This window comes from Sinohyriopsis cumingii, chromosome 1 (genome assembly GCF_028554795.1).
Source record: "Sinohyriopsis cumingii isolate HCF-2022 chromosome 1, ASM2855479v2, whole genome shotgun sequence".
NCBI lineage: Eukaryota > Metazoa > Mollusca > Bivalvia > Unionida > Unionidae > Sinohyriopsis > Sinohyriopsis cumingii.
In genome coordinates this window covers 68,329,772-68,349,919 of record NC_142961.1, presented here as the reverse complement: position 1 = coordinate 68,349,919, position 20,148 = coordinate 68,329,772, and the positions used below count along the sequence as shown (strand labels likewise).

General features: G+C 41.3%; 1 protein-coding gene across 2 annotated transcripts; it reads right to left on the bottom strand.

Annotated features, from left to right (window-relative positions):
• Positions 1-1,076: 1,076 nt before the first annotated feature.
• Positions 1,077-9,583, bottom strand: LOC149807067 (uncharacterized). Of its 2 annotated transcripts, XR_016421732.1 has the most exons (3): positions 9,127-9,583; positions 2,411-8,332; positions 1,077-1,616 (listed from the first exon to the last, which is right to left on the bottom strand). XR_016421732.1 is itself a non-coding variant. In XM_089961442.1 (2 exons), exon 2 carries the CDS (start codon positions 7,432-7,434, stop codon positions 3,013-3,015), a length of 4,422 nt encoding a protein of 1,473 aa, XP_089817568.1. In that variant the 5' UTR covers positions 7,435-8,332; positions 9,127-9,583; the 3' UTR covers positions 1,623-3,012. The 2 variants fall into 2 exon arrangements, 1 of the variants encoding a protein (XP_089817568.1); XM_089961442.1 differs by lacking the exon at positions 1,077-1,616 and having other exon boundaries at positions 1,623-8,332.
• Between the last annotated feature and the right edge of the window lie 10,565 nt (positions 9,584-20,148).

The following is a 20,148-nucleotide window of genomic DNA, read 5'->3' as shown; positions in this document are numbered from 1 at the left end:
AGTTACGGTAAGCAGGAACTACAGTTGCTATGCCTGAAATTCCACCAAAAAGACTGAAAATGAACTAAAAAGAGCATGGAAATAACTTTCAGCATTAATAGAGTTAATGTGCAAGTATAATTATAAGAATGGAATTGAAAGCTTACTGTACCTCATTTCGTTTTATCTTTCCATTTTTCTTTCTACTGATCCGATTAGGTTAATATACATGAAATTATATTTGAAGTGATTAAGCAATGGCTCTGTACTTTTGACCCATTAAAACGTTGTGCACAAGAGTTTTCAGTTTATATATTCCTAATCTGATAGGAGAGGGTCTGTGACAAAGTTAGTTCAGGACAGCTACCATCAGCTTCTCAGATATTATTGATAGAACGCACACTAACATCACTTATTAGATGACAGTTATGCATATTTTGTATTTATTTATTTTGTCTCAAAAGGAAAAAAAAAGAAAAACAAAGCCCGTAACTGTGCCCAAATACCCACGTTGTTTTGAAAAACGAACTACCACCGATTACCAACAATTTTATGATTAAGATCCGGATTTACCTGTTTATTAAGCAGATCTGATTGGCACCAACGCAATGTAATGTTATATTGATCTCCTGATTCTAAATGTCCAAATATGCAAAGTTCGGGGCCTTTTATAAAAGCAATACATTGGCGAAATGTTGTAGGAATACATGCAGTGTTCTAAAATGATATAGAGTTGTCCCCCATAATTCTTGATTTCTAAATAAAATAATATGTAGATATAATCCATTACACATTCCGGTCTAAAACGTCACGCGTTTTATGCTGAAAGATTTGTTCCGTTCCCATGCATCAACAAAAAAGTATATATAAATAAATACGAATGTTCAGGTATCATCGTCCACTAACACAGCGACGTAAGTCGTAACCACAGAGGTAATTTAATCATGAATTTACACATATAATATGAACGAAAGCACTATCAATCGGCAGGAAATGATTGGCATACTTCCATTAAACAGACTACTGTCTTTAACCTGATGACGTAACAGGTTGGAATGGTCGATGTGGGGGTGTAGTGGTTGTCTAGGGGTGGGGTTCTTCTTATAGACTTTAACGAATTATGAGAAGTTCCCCTGGTCCTTATTCAGAAGGTTAATTCTGGACACTATATTATTTATTGACTAAATATATTTATGGCTACGAGCCCCCAGTCAGCAATGCCGACAGTTAAATTAAAAGAAATACAAAGATGAAATTTAAACAATAACAATTTAATAAATGAAATTTAAAAGAATTTAAAGTAATCAATGTCTCTCTTTCACCCAATGATCCCTTTGATCATCATTTGAGTTCACAGTGTGAGGAGATTTTTCCCTTCTTGAGTGCTACTCATCTAAATCTCTTCGTTCCCTTGTCTTTCTCTCCTTTCGTGATCTCCACTTCCGCTTCCTCTTCTATTATCCTTGTTCCTTGCCGTTATCTTGACTTCCGGTTCCTCTTCTAGTATCCGGAACCCTTGACGGTATCCCTTGAGGTCACCCGAAATTCACTCGGTATCTCTCACCGTCACCCGAAATTCTCTGAACTTCTCTCGTCCCCCGAAATTCTCTGAGATTCTTTCGTCCCCCGAAAGCTTCCTGTTGAAAGGTAGAATGCATTAGCATAGGGTTATAAAAATCTTCCCTCACACTACGTCACTGAACTGAACCATCAGTTTAAGGCGGGACATTTGGGTCGCGCATGCGCACACATCGAAATTCCCATACACTTCCGCCGCTTACAAAAATGGCGCCATAACACAATCACACAAAGGATTCAAATATCTACATACTGAGCCCTATCAGTATATACATACAAAATATTTCAAATATGATTGTACTAAAATATTACTACGATTAGTAATATGACTATCTATATATTTATATATATTTATATATTTCCTACACAAGCGTACCAAATCCACAATATTCACATTCAAATGGTGATAAACGGCAATCCGTTACTCAATGGCAAAATCTATCATTACGTAAACAAATTTCTTGTCTACCAAAATATAACTACGCAAAGAAATATTAATTCTTATAGCGGCTAGCGAGCAATACAATTCTTCACAAATACAAATCGTCCTTTCAAAAGGGCGTAAACGTAATAATCCACGAAATAATATGCACACATATTACTAGCGAAAGAAGAGAACATTTTCGCCTCACAAATAAGGTGTACATAGTAACATTAGGAATAATGATGCAACGAATCAACATCGTAATCAATCGTAAACAAAGGTACTAGCTAAAGTCATGAAAAAAATGCAAAATATTAAGGTCATAATTAACTATTCATACTTCAATACAAGTAAAATGTATACATACGACAAATTCTCTTCAATTAACAGCAGTCGTATCAAGCAGAATCAACGTAACATCAAACTTACCTGATCGAAGCTATTTCATGAATTTCCTAAATTCCGCCAATTTTTACGAATGGCTAACGGAGTGTGTGTCACTGCGACTCTTAAACACCAACTGACGAATTTCAGGCTTGTACAAGTCTTATTCCAGCTTCTCGAATCAAGTCCCACCTACAACGCATCCCGATTGGATGGCGACGGACTCTGGTCATTTGATCGAACTGTCAATCATAAAAATGTCAGTCTGTGTGTCCCCATGTACTGTCCAGCCTACCATTGTCGGCTTCCGGCTCTTTGAAGTTGTCTACGTCACGTGTTCCCATGTACAAAGATTCCCGCCAGATTTCCACTCAAGAGCTCAAACAAAGACTGGGTTACGTAAGAGGATTAGCCAACTTAGGCACTTGGAAAAACAAAGCTTACCTGGCTCCACTTACAGACTTATAAATACATGTATAATACAAGGGGTTGGGGTAAAACATCACATCCCCCCACGCTTGAGAATAAAATCAGGATTTTATTCACTCAAACTAAAAAAGCAAAAGTGTTACACGATATAAAGAACAAAATCAGCAAAATGAACTAAATGCTAAACTGAGTATGAACACGAAAATATAACAAATGATCTATATCATTTCGGCGCTTCTACTCATGAAATCTGCGCCTACGTTTTCAGATCCTTTCACGTATCTGATCTGCATCTGGTACTGCTGTAAAAACAGCGACCATCGCATCAATCGACCATTGGACAACTTTGCCTGCGCCAGATAGGCGAGTGGTTGGTGGTCGGTCTCCAATATGAACTTACGTCCATATAGGTATCGCTCGAACCGTGATATGCCGAACACGATTCCGAGACATTCCCTCTCCGATACTGAGTAATTCTTCTCGGCAGCAGACAACTTCCGGCTGCCGTATGCGACAGGAAAAAGCGTCTTGTCATGCTCCTGGAGCAGTACTGCTCCCAGTCCCGTGTCGCATGCATCGGTGCGCAGAACGAATTCTTTATCCAAGTCCGGTAGACGAACAACTGCGTCGGATGTAAGTCTATCCTTTAGCGTTTGGAATGCGTGCTCACACGCATCTGTCCAAACGAACTTACTCGGGGTCCGTTTCTTGGTTAGGTCAGACAACGGGCCCGCAATCGCGCTGAAATTAGCGACATACCTCCGGTAATATCCGGCCAGTCCCAGGAATGACCTCACTTCCGTTTTCGTGGTGGGGCGTGCGGCGTTTCTCAACTGCTCCACCTTCGACTTCTCTGGAGACAGCGTGCCTTGGCTCAGGGTATGTCCTAAATAGTCTAATGTCCTGAAACCAAGGTGACATTTGGAAGGGCGGGCTGTCAAGCCCTCCTGACGTAGCCGCTCCAAAACGTCAGCTAACAGAGCGAGGTGTTCACCCCATGTCTCTGTAGCTAACAAGAGGTCATCCATGAAGTTGTGGACACCCCTATCGCGCAAGGGCTCCAACAACTTCCGCATCATTCTGGTAAAGACGCTGGGCGCGTTTTGTACCCCGAACGGCATCACCAACCATTGGTATGTCCCGTCGGGAGTAGCAAAAGCAAGCTTCGGTCGGTCTTCTTTCCTTACCGGAATTTGCCAATACCCCTTGGACAAATCCAGTTTGGAAAAATATTTCGCTTTCGAGACCGAAGCGAAGATATGTTCGGGGTCAGGTAGCATTTCAACTTGAAATTCTGTCACCTGATTCAGCTTCCGGTAGTCGACGCAGAACCGATGGGTGCCGTCCTTCTTCTGCACTAAGACTACTGGTGAGCTGTACGGAGAGTCGGCAGGTTCGATTACTCCCAGAGCAATCATCTGCTCGATTTCTTCCCTTACAACTTGTCGTTTCGCGTGGGGCAAGGGGTAGGGTTTACGCTGAACTGGTCGGTCGTCCACCATCTTTAACCCGAACTCGACAAGCGTCGTCCTCCCGGGTTTTTCTGTTAGCACGTCGGAATATCCGGCCAGCAAGGTCTCTATCTCGTTCCGCTGCCCTTCAGTTAACATGGGGTCACACTCCACGTCCGACGGAGTCTCGGCCCTCGTTAATGGACAGCTCGGGACAGTGTTAGCACCTTCCGTATCGCCTTCGATATCCTCGGTGACTATCGCTGCGACAACAAAATCGCTGGCGGTCTCCCTTTCCCGGTACCTCTTGAGCAAATTGGCATGGTACAATTTCTCTTTCGTCGGTAGCTGTATCCGGTAGGTTTGACCTCCGACCTTCTTGGTGACGACGTATGGACCCCTCCAGGAAACTTGCAACTTGTTGTGTTCCTGGGGCAACAACAACAACACTTTGTCCCCTACTTCAAACTGACGTGGTTTTGCGCGCTTATTGTAATTTTTCGCCTGTTGCGCCCTAGCTCGTTTGAGATTTTCTTGCGCGAGAGAACAAACCTCTTCCAGTTTGTTGCGCAAGTCCGCGACGTACTGGTAGGTAGTGCGTACTTCCTCTACAGCGTGGTCGTCTGTCCACAGCTGTCTCAGTACGGCGATTGGGCCGCGTACGGTTCTCCCGTACAAGAGTTCAAAGGGAGAGAACCCCAAACTCGCTTGCGGTACTTCCCGGTATGCAAAAAGCATGGCCGGAATATACCGGTCCCAATCCTTGGGGCGGCCTTCGCACAATTTCTTGAGCGTGTTTTTCAAGGTCCCATTAAACCGTTCGACCAATCCGTTACATTGGGGGTGATACGGTGTAGTCGTGAGGTGTTTAATCGACATGAGACGATTCACCTCCGCCATCACACGACTCATAAATTGTGTTCCTTGATCGGTCAAGATCTCGTCGGGCACTCCGACTCTTGACCAGATCGCAAACAGAGCTTCCGCGACGGTTTCCGTGTCAATGTTACGCAACGCAACGGCCTCCGGATAGCGTGTAGCATAATCGACAACCGTTAAAATATATCGATTTCCGTGCGCAGACGCGGGTTTTATCGGTCCGATTAAATCCATGGCAACACGTCTAAATGGTTCATCGATAAGGGGCGTACTCCCCAAAGGGATGGGTCGCTGATCCGTTTTCGGTGCCATTCTCTGGCATTTGTCACAGGAGAGACAGAACCGTTTTACGTCTCCCTGGACCCCTGGCCAGTAAAACTCTTTTACAAGACGGTCACGCGTCTTAGCAATTCCCATGTGTCCACCCATGAGACTCTCGTGTGCAAGTTTCAGTACTTCGCAACGCTTTTCCTTTGGCACGACGACTTGCTTGAAGTGTTCGTTGTGTTTCCTGGCGTGGCGATACAAGATTCCCTTCTTGTAGACAAACTTCACCGCGCCGTTCGGAGTTTCCCTTTCTGTTCCCGCTTCTGCGTGTTTGTGCAACTGCGCCAGAGTTGCGTCCTCCTGTTGCAGCTTCCTTAACTCCGCTGGAATAACATTACTAACCGGTGTCGATGTAACTTGGATTGGCTTTTGTTTCGGCTGTCGACTCATGGCCCTGGTTTCAACAGCACTCACTGGCATAGGTGTGCAGGTTTCGGGGTTCGGCTGGGGTAACACATAACGGCAACCCAATATGACGTCATGTGATAGCCCCTCCAAGCAAGCAGCTTCAATTTTCCCCTTCACGTATGGTGAATCGAGGTCAATGACAGCTACTGGTAATGAGTCACGCGCGCAGTTCGCGTACTGAACTTCTATTACCTCCCCTGTATAGTCCTCCGGCTTGACATATTTCTTGTCGACAAGCGCGGGGACGCTGCACCCAGTGTCATACAAGATGGTGGCGCCTTCACCATTGACAGTTGCGGCCGCAAGGTTGGCTGGGTTGCGACTCGCTTCCGGCACACATTCCTTCTTAGCTACGACATTCACCTGGGTCTGCCTGCCCTTGGGACAGTCCCTGGCAAAATGCCCCAGGCGCTTGCAATTAAAACATGTCGGCGGCCCTCGCCGACTTGCAAGTCCTGGTTTCGTGGGTGAGGCCTGTCCAGGTCGATAGGCGGCAGCCCTACCTGTAGGTGCCCCTCCGACCTTCCCGTCGCCCTGACGGTTACGGACAGCCGGCTCAACCTCCCCCATACGACGCGACTCAGAGGGTCGGGGTCGGTCAGCAACCCCGGAACCTCCACTCTTCGAGTGCGCCTGCTCGTATCGCTCCGCCATGTTAGCGATCTCTTCGAGCGTCCGGTGTTCTCTTTCTGCTAAGAAAACTGTCAACTCGCGACGGTAAGTACCCAGGACATGTTCCTTGAGTATTACCTCGCGTAGCCCTTCGTACGTGCGTTCGACTTCGGCCATTTTCATCCACTTCTCAAATAAACCTCGAACACGGTTGTGGAATTGAGAGTGGGTCTCTGTTACCTTTTTCACCGAGTCCCGGAAAAGTTTCCGGTAAGTCTCGGCGGTCAGCCGATAATGGCAGAGAAGCGCCTTCTTGAGGGCAGTGTAGTCATCAGCCTCTTCTGCAGTTAAGCCGTGGTAGACTTCCCGAGCTGCACCTTGCAAAAAGGCTGAGACATTAATGGCCCAGTGCTGTTCAGGGACCTGATGAGCGCGTGCGAGTTTCTCAAACTGGACGAGAAAATCGTCAATAGCCTCCTCCCTATCATTGAAGCGTGACATGTTGATCTGGACTATCCGGTGGTCGATGAAAGGTCGGCCGGTTGTTCCAGAGCTTGTACTGGCGTCGTCCCGTCCGTTGGTCCTAGCTTCAACTCTGACCTTTTCCATCTCCAGAGTGTGAGCGAGTCTGGCTAGCTCCAGCTCTTTCTGGGCGTCTCGGTCCGCTGCTATCTTGGCTAACTCTTGGTCCGCTGCTATCTTGGCTAGTTCTCTCTGGGCTTCTCGGTCCGCTGCTATCTTGGCTAGTTCTCTCTGGGCTTCTCGGTCCGCGGCTATCTTGGCTAACTCTTGGTCCGCTGCTATCTTGGCTAGTTCTCTCTGGGCTTCTCTTTCCGCTGCTTTTTCGGCCTTCCATTCCTTGATCCTTTCTTCTACAAAGGTTGCCAGGCGATCTCCCTCGTATCCAAGATCTTCCGACCCCATGGCGCGGTATTCCTTTATCATTTGTCGTTCGGTAGCCATTATACTAATGTAAAGTGATACCTTGTCTCAAAATTCAAACAATATACAGATATTTGTAATACCAGTTTAAATACTTACCTGTCGACAACAACTAGTTTCGTTCAGGTAAGATATTTGTTCGATATCTGCTTCACACGTACTGCTATGAATGGAAGATCTACAAAGCCTGCACATATGACAATAAAAATACAAGATGAGAAAATCACAAAATTTCAGATACAAAGAATGGAAAATATCTCACACTGTTCACTAATACTTCTACCAATAACTTTAAGTCCCAAAATAATATATATGTCTAATTCATATCCCGGACGAAGCGCCCACTGTGGGGGTGTAGTGGTTGTCTAGGGGTGGGGTTCTTCTTATAGACTTTAACGAATTATGAGAAGTTCCCCTGGTCCTTATTCAGAAGGTTAATTCGGGACACTATATTATTTATTGACTAAATATATTTATGGCTACGAGCCCCCAGTCAGCAATGCCGACAGTTAAATTAAAAGAAATACAAAGATGAAATTTAAACAATAACAATTTAATAAATGAAATTTAAAAGAATTTAAAGTAATCAATGTCTCTCTTTCACCCAATGATCCCTTTGATCATCATTTGAGTTCACAGTGTGAGGAGATTTTTCCCTTCTTGAGTGCTACTCATCTAAATCTCTTCGTTCCCTTGTCTTTCTCTCCTTTCGTGATCTCCACTTCCGCTTCCTCTTCTATTATCCTTGTTCCTTGCCGTTATCTTGACTTCCGGTTCCTCTTCTAGTATCCGGAACCCTTGACGGTATCCCTTGAGGTCACCCGAAATTCACTCGGTATCTCTCACCGTCACCCGAAATTCTCTGAACTTCTCTCGTCCCCCGAAATTCTCTGAGATTCTTTCGTCCCCCGAAAGCTTCCTGTTGAAAGGTAGAATGCATTAGCATAGGGTTATAAAAATCTTCCCTCACACTACGTCACTGAACTGAACCATCAGTTTAAGGCGGGACATTTGGGTCGCGCATGCGCACACATCGAAATTCCCATACACTTCCGCCGCTTACAAAAATGGCGCCATAACACAATCACACAAAGGATTCAAATATCTACATACTGAGCCCTATCAGTATATACATACAAAATATTTCAAATATGATTGTACTAAAATATTACTACGATTAGTAATATGACTATCTATATATTTATATATATTTATATATTTCCTACACAAGCGTACCAAATCCACAATATTCACATTCAAATGGTGATAAACGGCAATCCGTTACTCAATGGCAAAATCTATCATTACGTAAACAAATTTCTTGTCTACCAAAATATAACTACGCAAAGAAATATTAATTCTTATAGCGGCTAGCGAGCAATACAATTCTTCACAAATACAAATCGTCCTTTCAAAAGGGCGTAAACGTAATAATCCACGAAATAATATGCACACATATTACTAGCGAAAGAAGAGAACATTTTCGCCTCACAAATAAGGTGTACATAGTAACATTAGGAATAATGATGCAACGAATCAACATCGTAATCAATCGTAAACAAAGGTACTAGCTAAAGTCATGAAAAAAATGCAAAATATTAAGGTCATAATTAACTATTCATACTTCAATACAAGTAAAATGTATACATACGACAAATTCTCTTCAATTAACAGCAGTCGTATCAAGCAGAATCAACGTAACATCAAACTTACCTGATCGAAGCTATTTCATGAATTTCCTAAATTCCGCCAATTTTTACGAATGGCTAACGGAGTGTGTGTCACTGCGACTCTTAAACACCAACTGACGAATTTCAGGCTTGTACAAGTCTTATTCCAGCTTCTCGAATCAAGTCCCACCTACAACGCATCCCGATTGGATGGCGACGGACTCTGGTCATTTGATCGAACTGTCAATCATAAAAATGTCAGTCTGTGTGTCCCCATGTACTGTCCAGCCTACCATTGTCGGCTTCCGGCTCTTTGAAGTTGTCTACGTCACGTGTTCCCATGTACAAAGATTCCCGCCAGATTTCCACTCAAGAGCTCAAACAAAGACTGGGTTACGTAAGAGGATTAGCCAACTTAGGCACTTGGAAAAACAAAGCTTACCTGGCTCCACTTACAGACTTATAAATACATGTATAATACAAGGGGTTGGGGTAAAACATCACAGTCGAGTATAGAGATCTAAAAGGAGGTCGGGATTAGTTAGAACTATAACATATGAACGCTGTCGATGACAACCAAGTTCAAGATTTTGATTCCAAAGTACTGATTAACGCACCTTCACCAGGGAATACATCCAGAGAACTGCTTCTACGTAATTTAAACATAGTAAACCATTCTTCAAAAGCTGATGTAAAGATTAGCAATGAGACATATCAGATAATCACGAAGTAATATATCAATGTAGCAAGCCACGCCCTATTTCAAGATTTTTGTGTGGATAGAAACGCATAAGCTGTAACAGCACGTTTAATGTTTTGTAGACAAAACCTCCAACCTGATAATGATAACAGAATTACATTACAAATCCGAACATTCACTATCAAGCAGGTGACATTATTACAATGAACAACCATTTGTTCCAATAGCACAAAGCATATATAGCGTCTCATCTTGAGAGATCTATAAACAAACACAACTTCATCAGAAAATGTCTTACAGCGCGAGTGTCAGTACCCTAAACCACTGAGTAAAATTTGAAGGGAAGAAATTTATTATTGTATATTATCATAGTCTACTCACTCATTCCACTTTAGTCCACACAGAACAAATGAAGGCCCTAGTATTTTTCTACAAAAGCAAAGCCAGTTATATTGTTATTGAGAAGTCTGTTATTTTTTCAAGAATTGCGGATAATTTAAATGACAACGCAAATGGTAACAATGCTGCGTCCAAAATATATGGCTCTCTTTTTGCGTGAGAATAAAAAAAAATGTAATATCATTTACATAGTTATTTTACTCAGTAACGTAGTCACTGTGCATTCCAATAAATAGTTTAAAGCCTCACGGCTTTCGTAATATACATTTTCTACACACAAGAGTAACCTGAAGTAGGTCTGAGCTGTCTTGAACAATCACGTGCTACTGTCGTCTGCATTGTAATTTTCTGATTTTTGCAATAATAAATTTAAAAAATTCTGAGGAGAAAAAATATAAACAAAATATTATGTTCAAAGACAAATTATTGGAATAGTTATTGACCGGGAACCACTGGGTGGTTAGAACATGAACACCCAAGCAAAATAAATAAGGTGGGGGGATATTTGACATCATGCGGCAGCTTAAACATTATAACGATCTTGATCCTTCAGGGCTTGTTGAAGGACTCATGGTACTAATTCAGTTCCCATAGTAAACCTTTACAAACACCATAATATTAAAAATTCAATAATTAAAATTTTTTGAGTGCTCACGATCAAACCTATATTTATCAGCATATATGAAACCTGGATATCAGATTTGGCGTAGAGGAAAAAATATCAGCCGCGGCATTTTCTGGACCTGCATGTGTTTGAAACATGTGCTTTCAATTCCGCACCGAAGAGTCAGGTGCTAATTTTAGTAATGAGTGTTCCAAACTCAAGACTGTTAAAGGACTGAAATTCCATCAATAAAACAATGTCTCTATTTTTTCCACTTACAACTAGGATAAGCTCTCAAAAGATTCCTTTTCCTAAAACATAGTTTACATTATTAACCAATCCTGGTCAGCCAAACCCATATATACTCTATTTTATGTTCACCCATTTCCAGGCTGATACCCGTGATTCTATGTCATTAGTACCATGTGTCCTGAATGCATATCGGCAGCGTGTACAGTGAAAAGAACAGTACGAACTTATGAAAGCTCATTTTAAGGAACCATCTTTGTCCGTTGGTGAAGTAATTTGCAGTAATACATTCATGGATGCTGCAGCTCCAGCTGCTTTTCGAGATGCCTTTGAAAACGCAACTAACTGGAGATGTTCATACAGAGCAAATAGGATTGAAGGCAATTGAGTCTTAGTTTCTAAGCAGATTGACACGTAATCATTAACGGTGTATCAAACCGTGTTCCATCCGACAAATCAGTAATCTCCTTGCAAATAGACTAAAGAACGGCACACTGTAAGTTCTGCGTGTTTGTAATGAAATATTGATTAACGGGAATTAGACCATTGTTTGGAGGACGATTTGTAATAGGAATTTTTTCCCTCAACGTTTGTTTGGAATGCGAATCAACCTGTGTTTTGTATGGATTGCAAGTCTTTAATGATTTGTGTTCATGACACATATCCATTGAAACAAAGTTCAAAATCTGACATTTGGTGTAGTCTTACTTGGAATAGTAATTTCCTAGTGTAATTTCCTAGTAAGAGAAATGAAACTATCAGAACGAAGTTTTGAAATTTCTAAATTAAGCTGATTCCGCCACATTTACAGTGGATATCATCTCATTTACTTTATTGCTTTATATGTAGAATAAAAAATAGAAACTGATAAAAGAAAAGTATAAAACGTATCATTTGAGAAAAGTGGAGACATCTGTGGTAAGGAAGCAAATGGTTAGGATTGCTGACACTTCATTTTGAGTTGCTTTAAAGATTAAGGGTAAATACTGCATCTTCTATTAACTTGTTGGCATGACACTCAGATTCCAATAGGTAGATAGCCGTGGTAGCTCATATAGAGTCGGATAGGTACGTAGCCGTGGTAGATCATTTTGTGTCCAGTAGGTATGCAGTCATGGTAACTCATGTAGAGGCCAATATGTAGGTAGCCGCGGTAGCATATAGAGTCCAATAGGTAGCGGTAGCTCATTACTGAGTCCAATAGGAAGGTAGTCGTCGTAAATCATATAGAGTCCAATATGTAGGTAGCCCTGGTAGGTCGTATAGAGTCCAGTAGGTACGTAGTCGTGGTGGATTATATGGAGGTCGGTAGGCAGGTAGTCGTTGTGGCTTATATAGAGTCCAATAGGTAGGTAGCCTTGCTAACTCGTATAGTATAATGTCGGTCTCGTAATTAAAGGGCCGCTGATTTCAAAGTGCCCTTAAAACCAATCAATAAACGTAGAGATAACAAAAGCAACAAGAAATGTCTACTTGCTGGAGATCTGAAGGACTGTTGGTACAAAGTAGACTCTCACAGGAAACCGATGAAAATATCATCATATTAAAAATTCAATAACATTGCATTTCTTGATTCTCATGTCTCAGTATAGACCCATCTTTGATGCAAGCTTCGTGTCTCAGTATTGACCATCTTTGATGCAAGCTTCATGTCTCAGTATAGACTCATATCTGGTGCACGATTCATATTTCAGTATGGTCCCATCCTTGATGTCTCTGTATAGACTCATCCTTGATGCAAGCTTCGTTATTAGTATTCTCCCGTCCTTGGTGTAAGCTTCATATTTTAGTATGGACCCATCCTTGATGTTTCAGTATAGATCAATCTTTAAAATAAGCTTCATATCTCAGTATAGACTCATCCTTGATGTCCCTGTATAGACCTAGCCTTGATACGAGCTTCATGACTCAGTATAGACTCAGCCTTGAAGCAGCTTCATGTCCCAGTATAGATCCAGCTCTGATGGGAGCTTCATGTCTCAGTATAGATCAAGCCTTGAAGCAGCTTCATGTCCTAGTATAGAACCAGCCTTGATGCGAGCTTTATGTCTCAGTACAGACCCAGCGTTGGAACAGCTTCATGTCTCAGTATAGACCCAGCCTTGATGCGAGCTTTATATCCCAGTATAGACCCAGCCTTGATGCGAGCTTCAAGTCCCATTATAGATCGAGCCTGGAAGCAGCTTCATATCCCAGTAGACGCAGTCTCGACGCGAGCTTCATGTCCCAGTATATACCCAGCCTTTATGCGAGCTTCATGTCGCAGTATAGACCCAGCCTTGATTCGAGCTTTATGTCTCAGTATAGATCCAGCCTTGATGCGAGCTTCATGTCCCAGTATATACCCGACCTTGATGCGAGCTTCACGTCCCAGTATAGGCTCAGCCTTGATGCGAGCTTCGTGTTCCAGTATAGACGCAGCCTTGATGCGAGCTTCATGTCCCAGCATAGACCCAGCCTTGATGCGAGCTTCATGTCCCATTATAGATCCAGCCTTGTTTCGAGCTTCATGTCTCAGTATAGACCCAGTCTTGATGCGAGCTTCATGTCCTAGTATATACCCAGCCTTGATGCGAGCTTCATATCCCAATAAAGACCCCGCCTTGATGCGAGCTTCATGTCTCAGTATAGACCCAACCTAGACCCAGCCTTGATGCGAGTTTCGTGTCCCAGTATAGACCTAGCCTTGATGCGAGCTTTATGTCCCAGTATAGACTCAGCCTTGAAGCAGCTTGAGCATGGAGAAAACAGTATGAACCGCGGCAAAATTCCTCATCTACATGTGTCTTAAACATGTTTCTTTTTTCTTCAGATCGGCACCTAAAGAATCAGGTTCTGATTTCAGTAACGAATATTTCAAAGTCAGTCTTTTAAAAGGACAGTAAATGCATGAAAAAAACAAGTTCTCTATTTTCTTGTCAGTTTCAAATAGGATAAGCTCTAATAAGATTCTTTTACACTAAATGTTACTTTTGATTATCAATCAATCGTGTACCAAACATGTATATACTGTGTTTTATATTTACCTATTTCTAGACTGGTTTCCATTTTTCTATATATGTTTTTACACTCACTCCGAGAACCGATATCAGAGCACACGTAAAGAATCGGATCAAATACACAAAGTGTTCTCCCTAACAAGAGATTACAGAATCAGGACACAAACTAAAATAGCTTCTTTAAGCAGAGGACACAGCTAATAGAAAGTATATTGATTTGATGGATTGGAGTTCCAACAAATGAAAGAGGGTATTGCCCAAGTAATTCATCAACATGAAATGAATCTGCGAGAGTGAACCTTGTGAGGAAGAAGGTTAGTACCGTCTGTTCCAACAAGATAACTCAAAAAGGTCCTTTTTTCCCCTACCCTACATACATACATAAATAAATAAATACATACATACATACATACATACGTACGTACGTGCATACATACATGCTTACGTACGTACTTACGCGCGTGCGTGCGTGCATGCATACATACATACATACATACATACATGCATAAACACTGCCAGTAAGGCTTTCAAAACATTTTGAGCAATTTACACGATAAAACTACTTCATTGATCAGAATCAAACATGAACTGAAAGCTCTGAATGCACGTGCTGAAATAAATAAATCTCAGATGGGGAGTACGTGTCAAAATACATTGGACATTGGACATATCTCGCTTTGGGTTTGTGCATGTCAAAACACAGTGGGATAATACATGTCAAAATAAATTAGACATACATCATTGGGTTAATACGTTCAGTTCATTATTACTTATCAACATAGATAAGACATATCTCAGTGGGTTAGTACGTGTCAAAATAAATTAGACATACATGAGTGGGTTAGTACGTGTCACGATACACTAGACACCTCAATGCCATTGGACATGCCTTACTGGGTTACTAGGTGTTAAAATACATTAGACATGCCTCAGTGAATTAGTAAGTGACATTAGATATGCCTTGGTGGGTTAGTACGTGTCGAAATACATTAAGTACATCTAAGTGGGTTACTACGTGTCAACATACATTAGACGAACCACAGTTGGTTAGTACGTGTCAAAATACGTTAGAGATGCCCCATTCGGTTAGTACCTGTCAATACACATTAGAGTGTGTGTGATTATGATTTTTAACGTAGCTTTAACAATTTTTCAGTCATACCGTTACGATGTCTGCAGTGTGGCAGTTTATAGTGATGTCTAGCACTAGGGCATCATGCCACAGACATGTAGTATGGTGTCCCACCCAGTCACATTATCCAGACACAAGGCCGACCAGTCCTAACACTAACCTCTTAATGCTGAGCGCCTAGGCAGGCAGATGTTAGTATCATTTTTGTAAGTCTTTGGTATGACTCGGTCGGGGATCGAACCCACGACCTTCCGCTTCCGAGGCGGATGCTCTAACTACTAGGCCTCTGGAGCAGTCATATACATTAGACAAACCTAATTGAATTAGTATGTGTCATTAGACATACTTTATTTGGTTAGTATATGTCAAAATGGATTAGATATTCATCATTGGGTTAGTATGTATCAACATATATTAGACATCCGTGAGTGGGTTTGTACGTGTCAAAATATACTATGCATACCGCAGTGAATTAGTAAATGCCATTAGACATACCTCATTGGGTAAGTACGTGTCATAACACATTAAACATACCTCAGTGGGTGTCAGAACACTTTAGACATACCTCAGTGGGTAAGTACGTGTCAGAACACATTTAACATACCTCAGTGGGTAAGTACGTGTCAGAACACATTAGACATACCTACTTGATTTAGTATCTGTCATTAGATATACTTTAGTTGGTTAGTATGTCTCAAAATACATTAGGCATACCTCAGTAGGTTAGTACTTGTCAACGCCCATTAGACATAGCACAGTGGTTTAGTCGTGTCAAAATATGTTAGCCATGCCACAATGGGTTTCTGCGTGTCAAAATTCATTAGGCATACCTCAGTGAGTTAGTACTTGCCAGCAAATATTAGTCATACCTCAGTGAATTAGTAAGTGTCATTAAACATTATTTAGTTGCACGTGTCAAAAATAGACATACCCCAGTGGGCTAGTACGTGTCAACATACATTAGACATACAACAGTGAGTTCGTACGTGTAAATATATGTTAGACATGCCTCAAAATACATTAGAAATACCTCAGTGGGTTAGTGAGTGTCGAAATAAATTAGACATACATATGTGGGTTTGTACGTGTCAAATATATCAGTGGGTTAGTACGAGTCAAAAAAGACTTGACATGTCTCATTGGGTTAGCAAGTGTCAATAGATATTAGACACATCTCAGTGGGTTAATACGTTTCAAAATAAAGTAGACATACCTCGGTTGATTATTTACGTGTCAATGTACATTAGAAACGACCAGTTATTTAGTACGTGTCAAAACACATTAACCATATCTCACTGGATTAGTACGTGTCAAAATACATTTAACATGCCTCAGTGGGTTAGTAACTGTAAAAATACATTAGACATACATCAGTGCGTTAATGCGTGTCAAAATAAGTTAGACATGCCTCGGTGGGTTAGTACGTGTCCATATACATAGAGCAGGGGTCTCAAACTCAAACCATCCTGAGGGCCGCATGAGGACATTTTTGATGGCCCAAGGACCGCACCACCTTTGTTTTCTCTCATAACACATCGTGACGCCAATCATTTTGCGGGCCACAGGATATGGCTTGGCGGACCGCATGCAGGAACGGGCCGAATGTTTGAGAACCCTGTATCAGAGATACCTTTGTGGGTTAGTACGTGTCGAAATACATTTAACATGGAGTAAATACGGATCGAAATATATTTTACATGCCACTGTCGGTTAGTATGTGTCAAAATACTTTAGACATGCCTCAGTGGTTAGCACAGGAGTCCGACGTTTTATCAATAAGTACGACGAAATCTCGGACAACATGAAATCACCTTATCGATAATATAAATGAACGCAAGGAGTGCAACGGTGACCACAACCCTCCGCTCGATTCGACGTTTTTCAATCGTCTTTTATCGCTTTCAAATCGCAAGGAGACTGAAAAACTGCACATATGCATTCAAAAGACAGTGACGTACCAACGCATAACTCTCGGACGACCATGTCATTAATCCATTCCGGCGAATTAACCTTTATTTTCACCATTGCGGTCACAAACCCTTTCATACAGAATCCACCAGACGGAAGTAGCCCAAAAATATTTCACAACAACACACGGAATCCAGAACCTGGAAATGTTATGAAAGAAAAACATACTAGATTCGTCGTATATGGACACGCAAACTAAAGCTGTTCCTTATGGTCCCACAGACAGATGACACGCTGTTTAGTATTGTCCCACAGACCGATTGATGGCAAGCTGTTAATTATGGTCCCACAGACAGATACATGGCAAGAGCTGCAAAGTATGACCCCACATACAGATACATGCAAGCGCTGTAAAGTATGACGCCACAGACAGATACATGCAAGCGCTCTAAAGTATGACCCCACATACAGATACATGCAAGCGCTGTAAAGTATGACCCCACATACAGATACATGCAAGCGCTGTAAAGTATGACCCCACATACAGATACATGCAAGCGCTGTAAAGTATGACCCCACATACAGATACATGCAAGCGCTGTAAAGTATGACCCCACATACAGATACATGGCAAGCGCTGTAAAGTATGACCCCACAGACAGATACATGGAAGCGCTGTAAAGTATGGCCCCACAGAAAAATACATAACAAGCGCTGTAAAGTATGACCGCAAAGACGGATACATGGCAAGCGCTGTAAAGTATGACCCCACATGCAGATACATGCAAGCGCTGTAAAGTATGACCCCACATACAGATACATGCAAGCGCTGTAAAGTATGACCGTACAGACAGATACATGGCAAGCGCTGTAAAGTATGACCCCACATACAGATACATGCAAGCGCTGTAAAGTATGACCGTACAGACAGATACATGGCAAGAGCTGTAAAGTATGGCCACACATACAAATACATGGCAAGCGCTGTAAAGTATGACCCCACAGACAGATACACGGCAAGCTGTTCATTATGGTCCGACAAAAAGTTTCAGCTATTCGATATCTGTATGTACATTTCAAAGCAATGGATTGCTTTGTTCAGTACAAGTGAGCTTACTTTTTTTACCTGGAGTTTTGTTATCTCACTCACACAAAAAAAAAAAAACATTTTTGCCATTGAAGGTTTCGACAAGGATAAATGTAATTCTTCCGGTGCTATTGCTTAAAAGATTACTTTTGAACTAAAGAACCTACACTATGGAGTCCCTTTTTAGCCTCTATGCCAAAGGCAAATTTTCTCACGCAGAAGCAACGAATACATACATTACAGCTACATATTTTGCATAAACACGACTGAAACTTGTACAACATCGAGGGGGAAAATTAAATCACACTTTGTTCGGATTGTATTCTGTACTATACTCACTGACTCTAGACTGAATTAGCGTTCAAAGTAAATTTCGAAATAGATGAACGGGGATGATACTGTTAGTAATTAAAACGTATGCTAAACTTCCCAATCGATATATAGATAAAGCATTTCAATTGGCAAGTAAGTGTGGCAGAACTCGAAAAATGAAATTCTGCAATAAAATTTGTTGAAATTTCACAATATGGCGCGACAAAAAATATCGTTTACCAGAAATATATCTTACACTGTACAATATAATGTCTTAATGTGGTGTGCACATAATATATTATATGACGTCGTAATGTTGTGTACATTAATCTTATTTTAAGGAATGTTCCATTATATATATATATATATATATATATATATATATATATATATATATATATATATATATATATATATATATATGAAGTTCTATGTGACTCAGTGTTATGCGTTGGGGTGGGGTGCTCCCAATATTTATTTGAATTACTGTGGAATTCCCACCCTGGCTCGTTTTGTAGGAAGTGAAATTAGTGATAGAGAGAGGTAAAGTTCCGAGCCCCCAGTCAGCAATACCGACAATTAAATTATTAAGAACACAAAGGTGAAATCCAAAAGAATAACAATTTAATACAAATTAAACGATATTAATTTCTCAACCAATCTACTCGCTCTCGACCGTGTGACAACCTATTTCATCACGTGATTATAGTGTGAGATGGCTTCCCCTGTACTTGGTTTCTACTCATCTGTGTTTACTACGCCAATTGCTTTCCTCCTTCCGGGGTTCTCCGATTCTTCCTGTCCTCTTCCCCTTTTGTCTTCTTTTCTCCTCCTCCTTTTCTTTCTCTCTTTCTCCTTCAACGAGGCTTGTTCCCCGCCTACTTCTATTCTCTATTTCTCCTTCAATGAAGCTTGTTCTCCGCCTACTTCTATCCTGTCTCTCTGAGACTCGGGACTTGACTACTCTGTCCCCAAAAGCTTCCTACGAAAAACACAAGGACGTTAGCATTTATGTTAGCCATCTCTCTCACACTAAATCAACAATCAATCAATCATCAAATCAAGGTTATCTACATCTTTGGTCACGCATTCGTGCACATCGAAAAACACACACGTTCTTATAAAAACAACGTTGCAATAAGAGCGGTATCCTACTTACCCTGCAGAAATCACTAAATTGCGTCACATCAATATATATATTTCCTTAATCTCATTATTCTCAACAATATCACAATAATCCGACGCATTTCTGAACATTACATTCCCACAAGTGTACACAAATATTCAAATATTCATATTATTTAAATTTACACACTGCAACCATTTTACAAGCTCCCATTTAATTCACAATGGCAAAATCTAGACTATCACATGAATAAATACACTAGTTTACTACGAAGTAACTAAATAGCGTATTACAATATCAATTCTGACGAGCGAGCAATCTACATAATCATAGCTCATTTCTCAAGTACGCATGTAAATTAAACAATCAAAGGTAATTCTACGTACTAACGATTCTAGTAAGTAAATATACATACTGCACTTAATTACAATTACAATGCCGTAACATTCTGCAACAATATTGCAAATAACTCACTGACCTTTACGAAGCTTTCTGTCCTTAGAATGTTCTAAGAGTTTTCCCGCCAAATCACGAGTGGCTCCCTCGGAG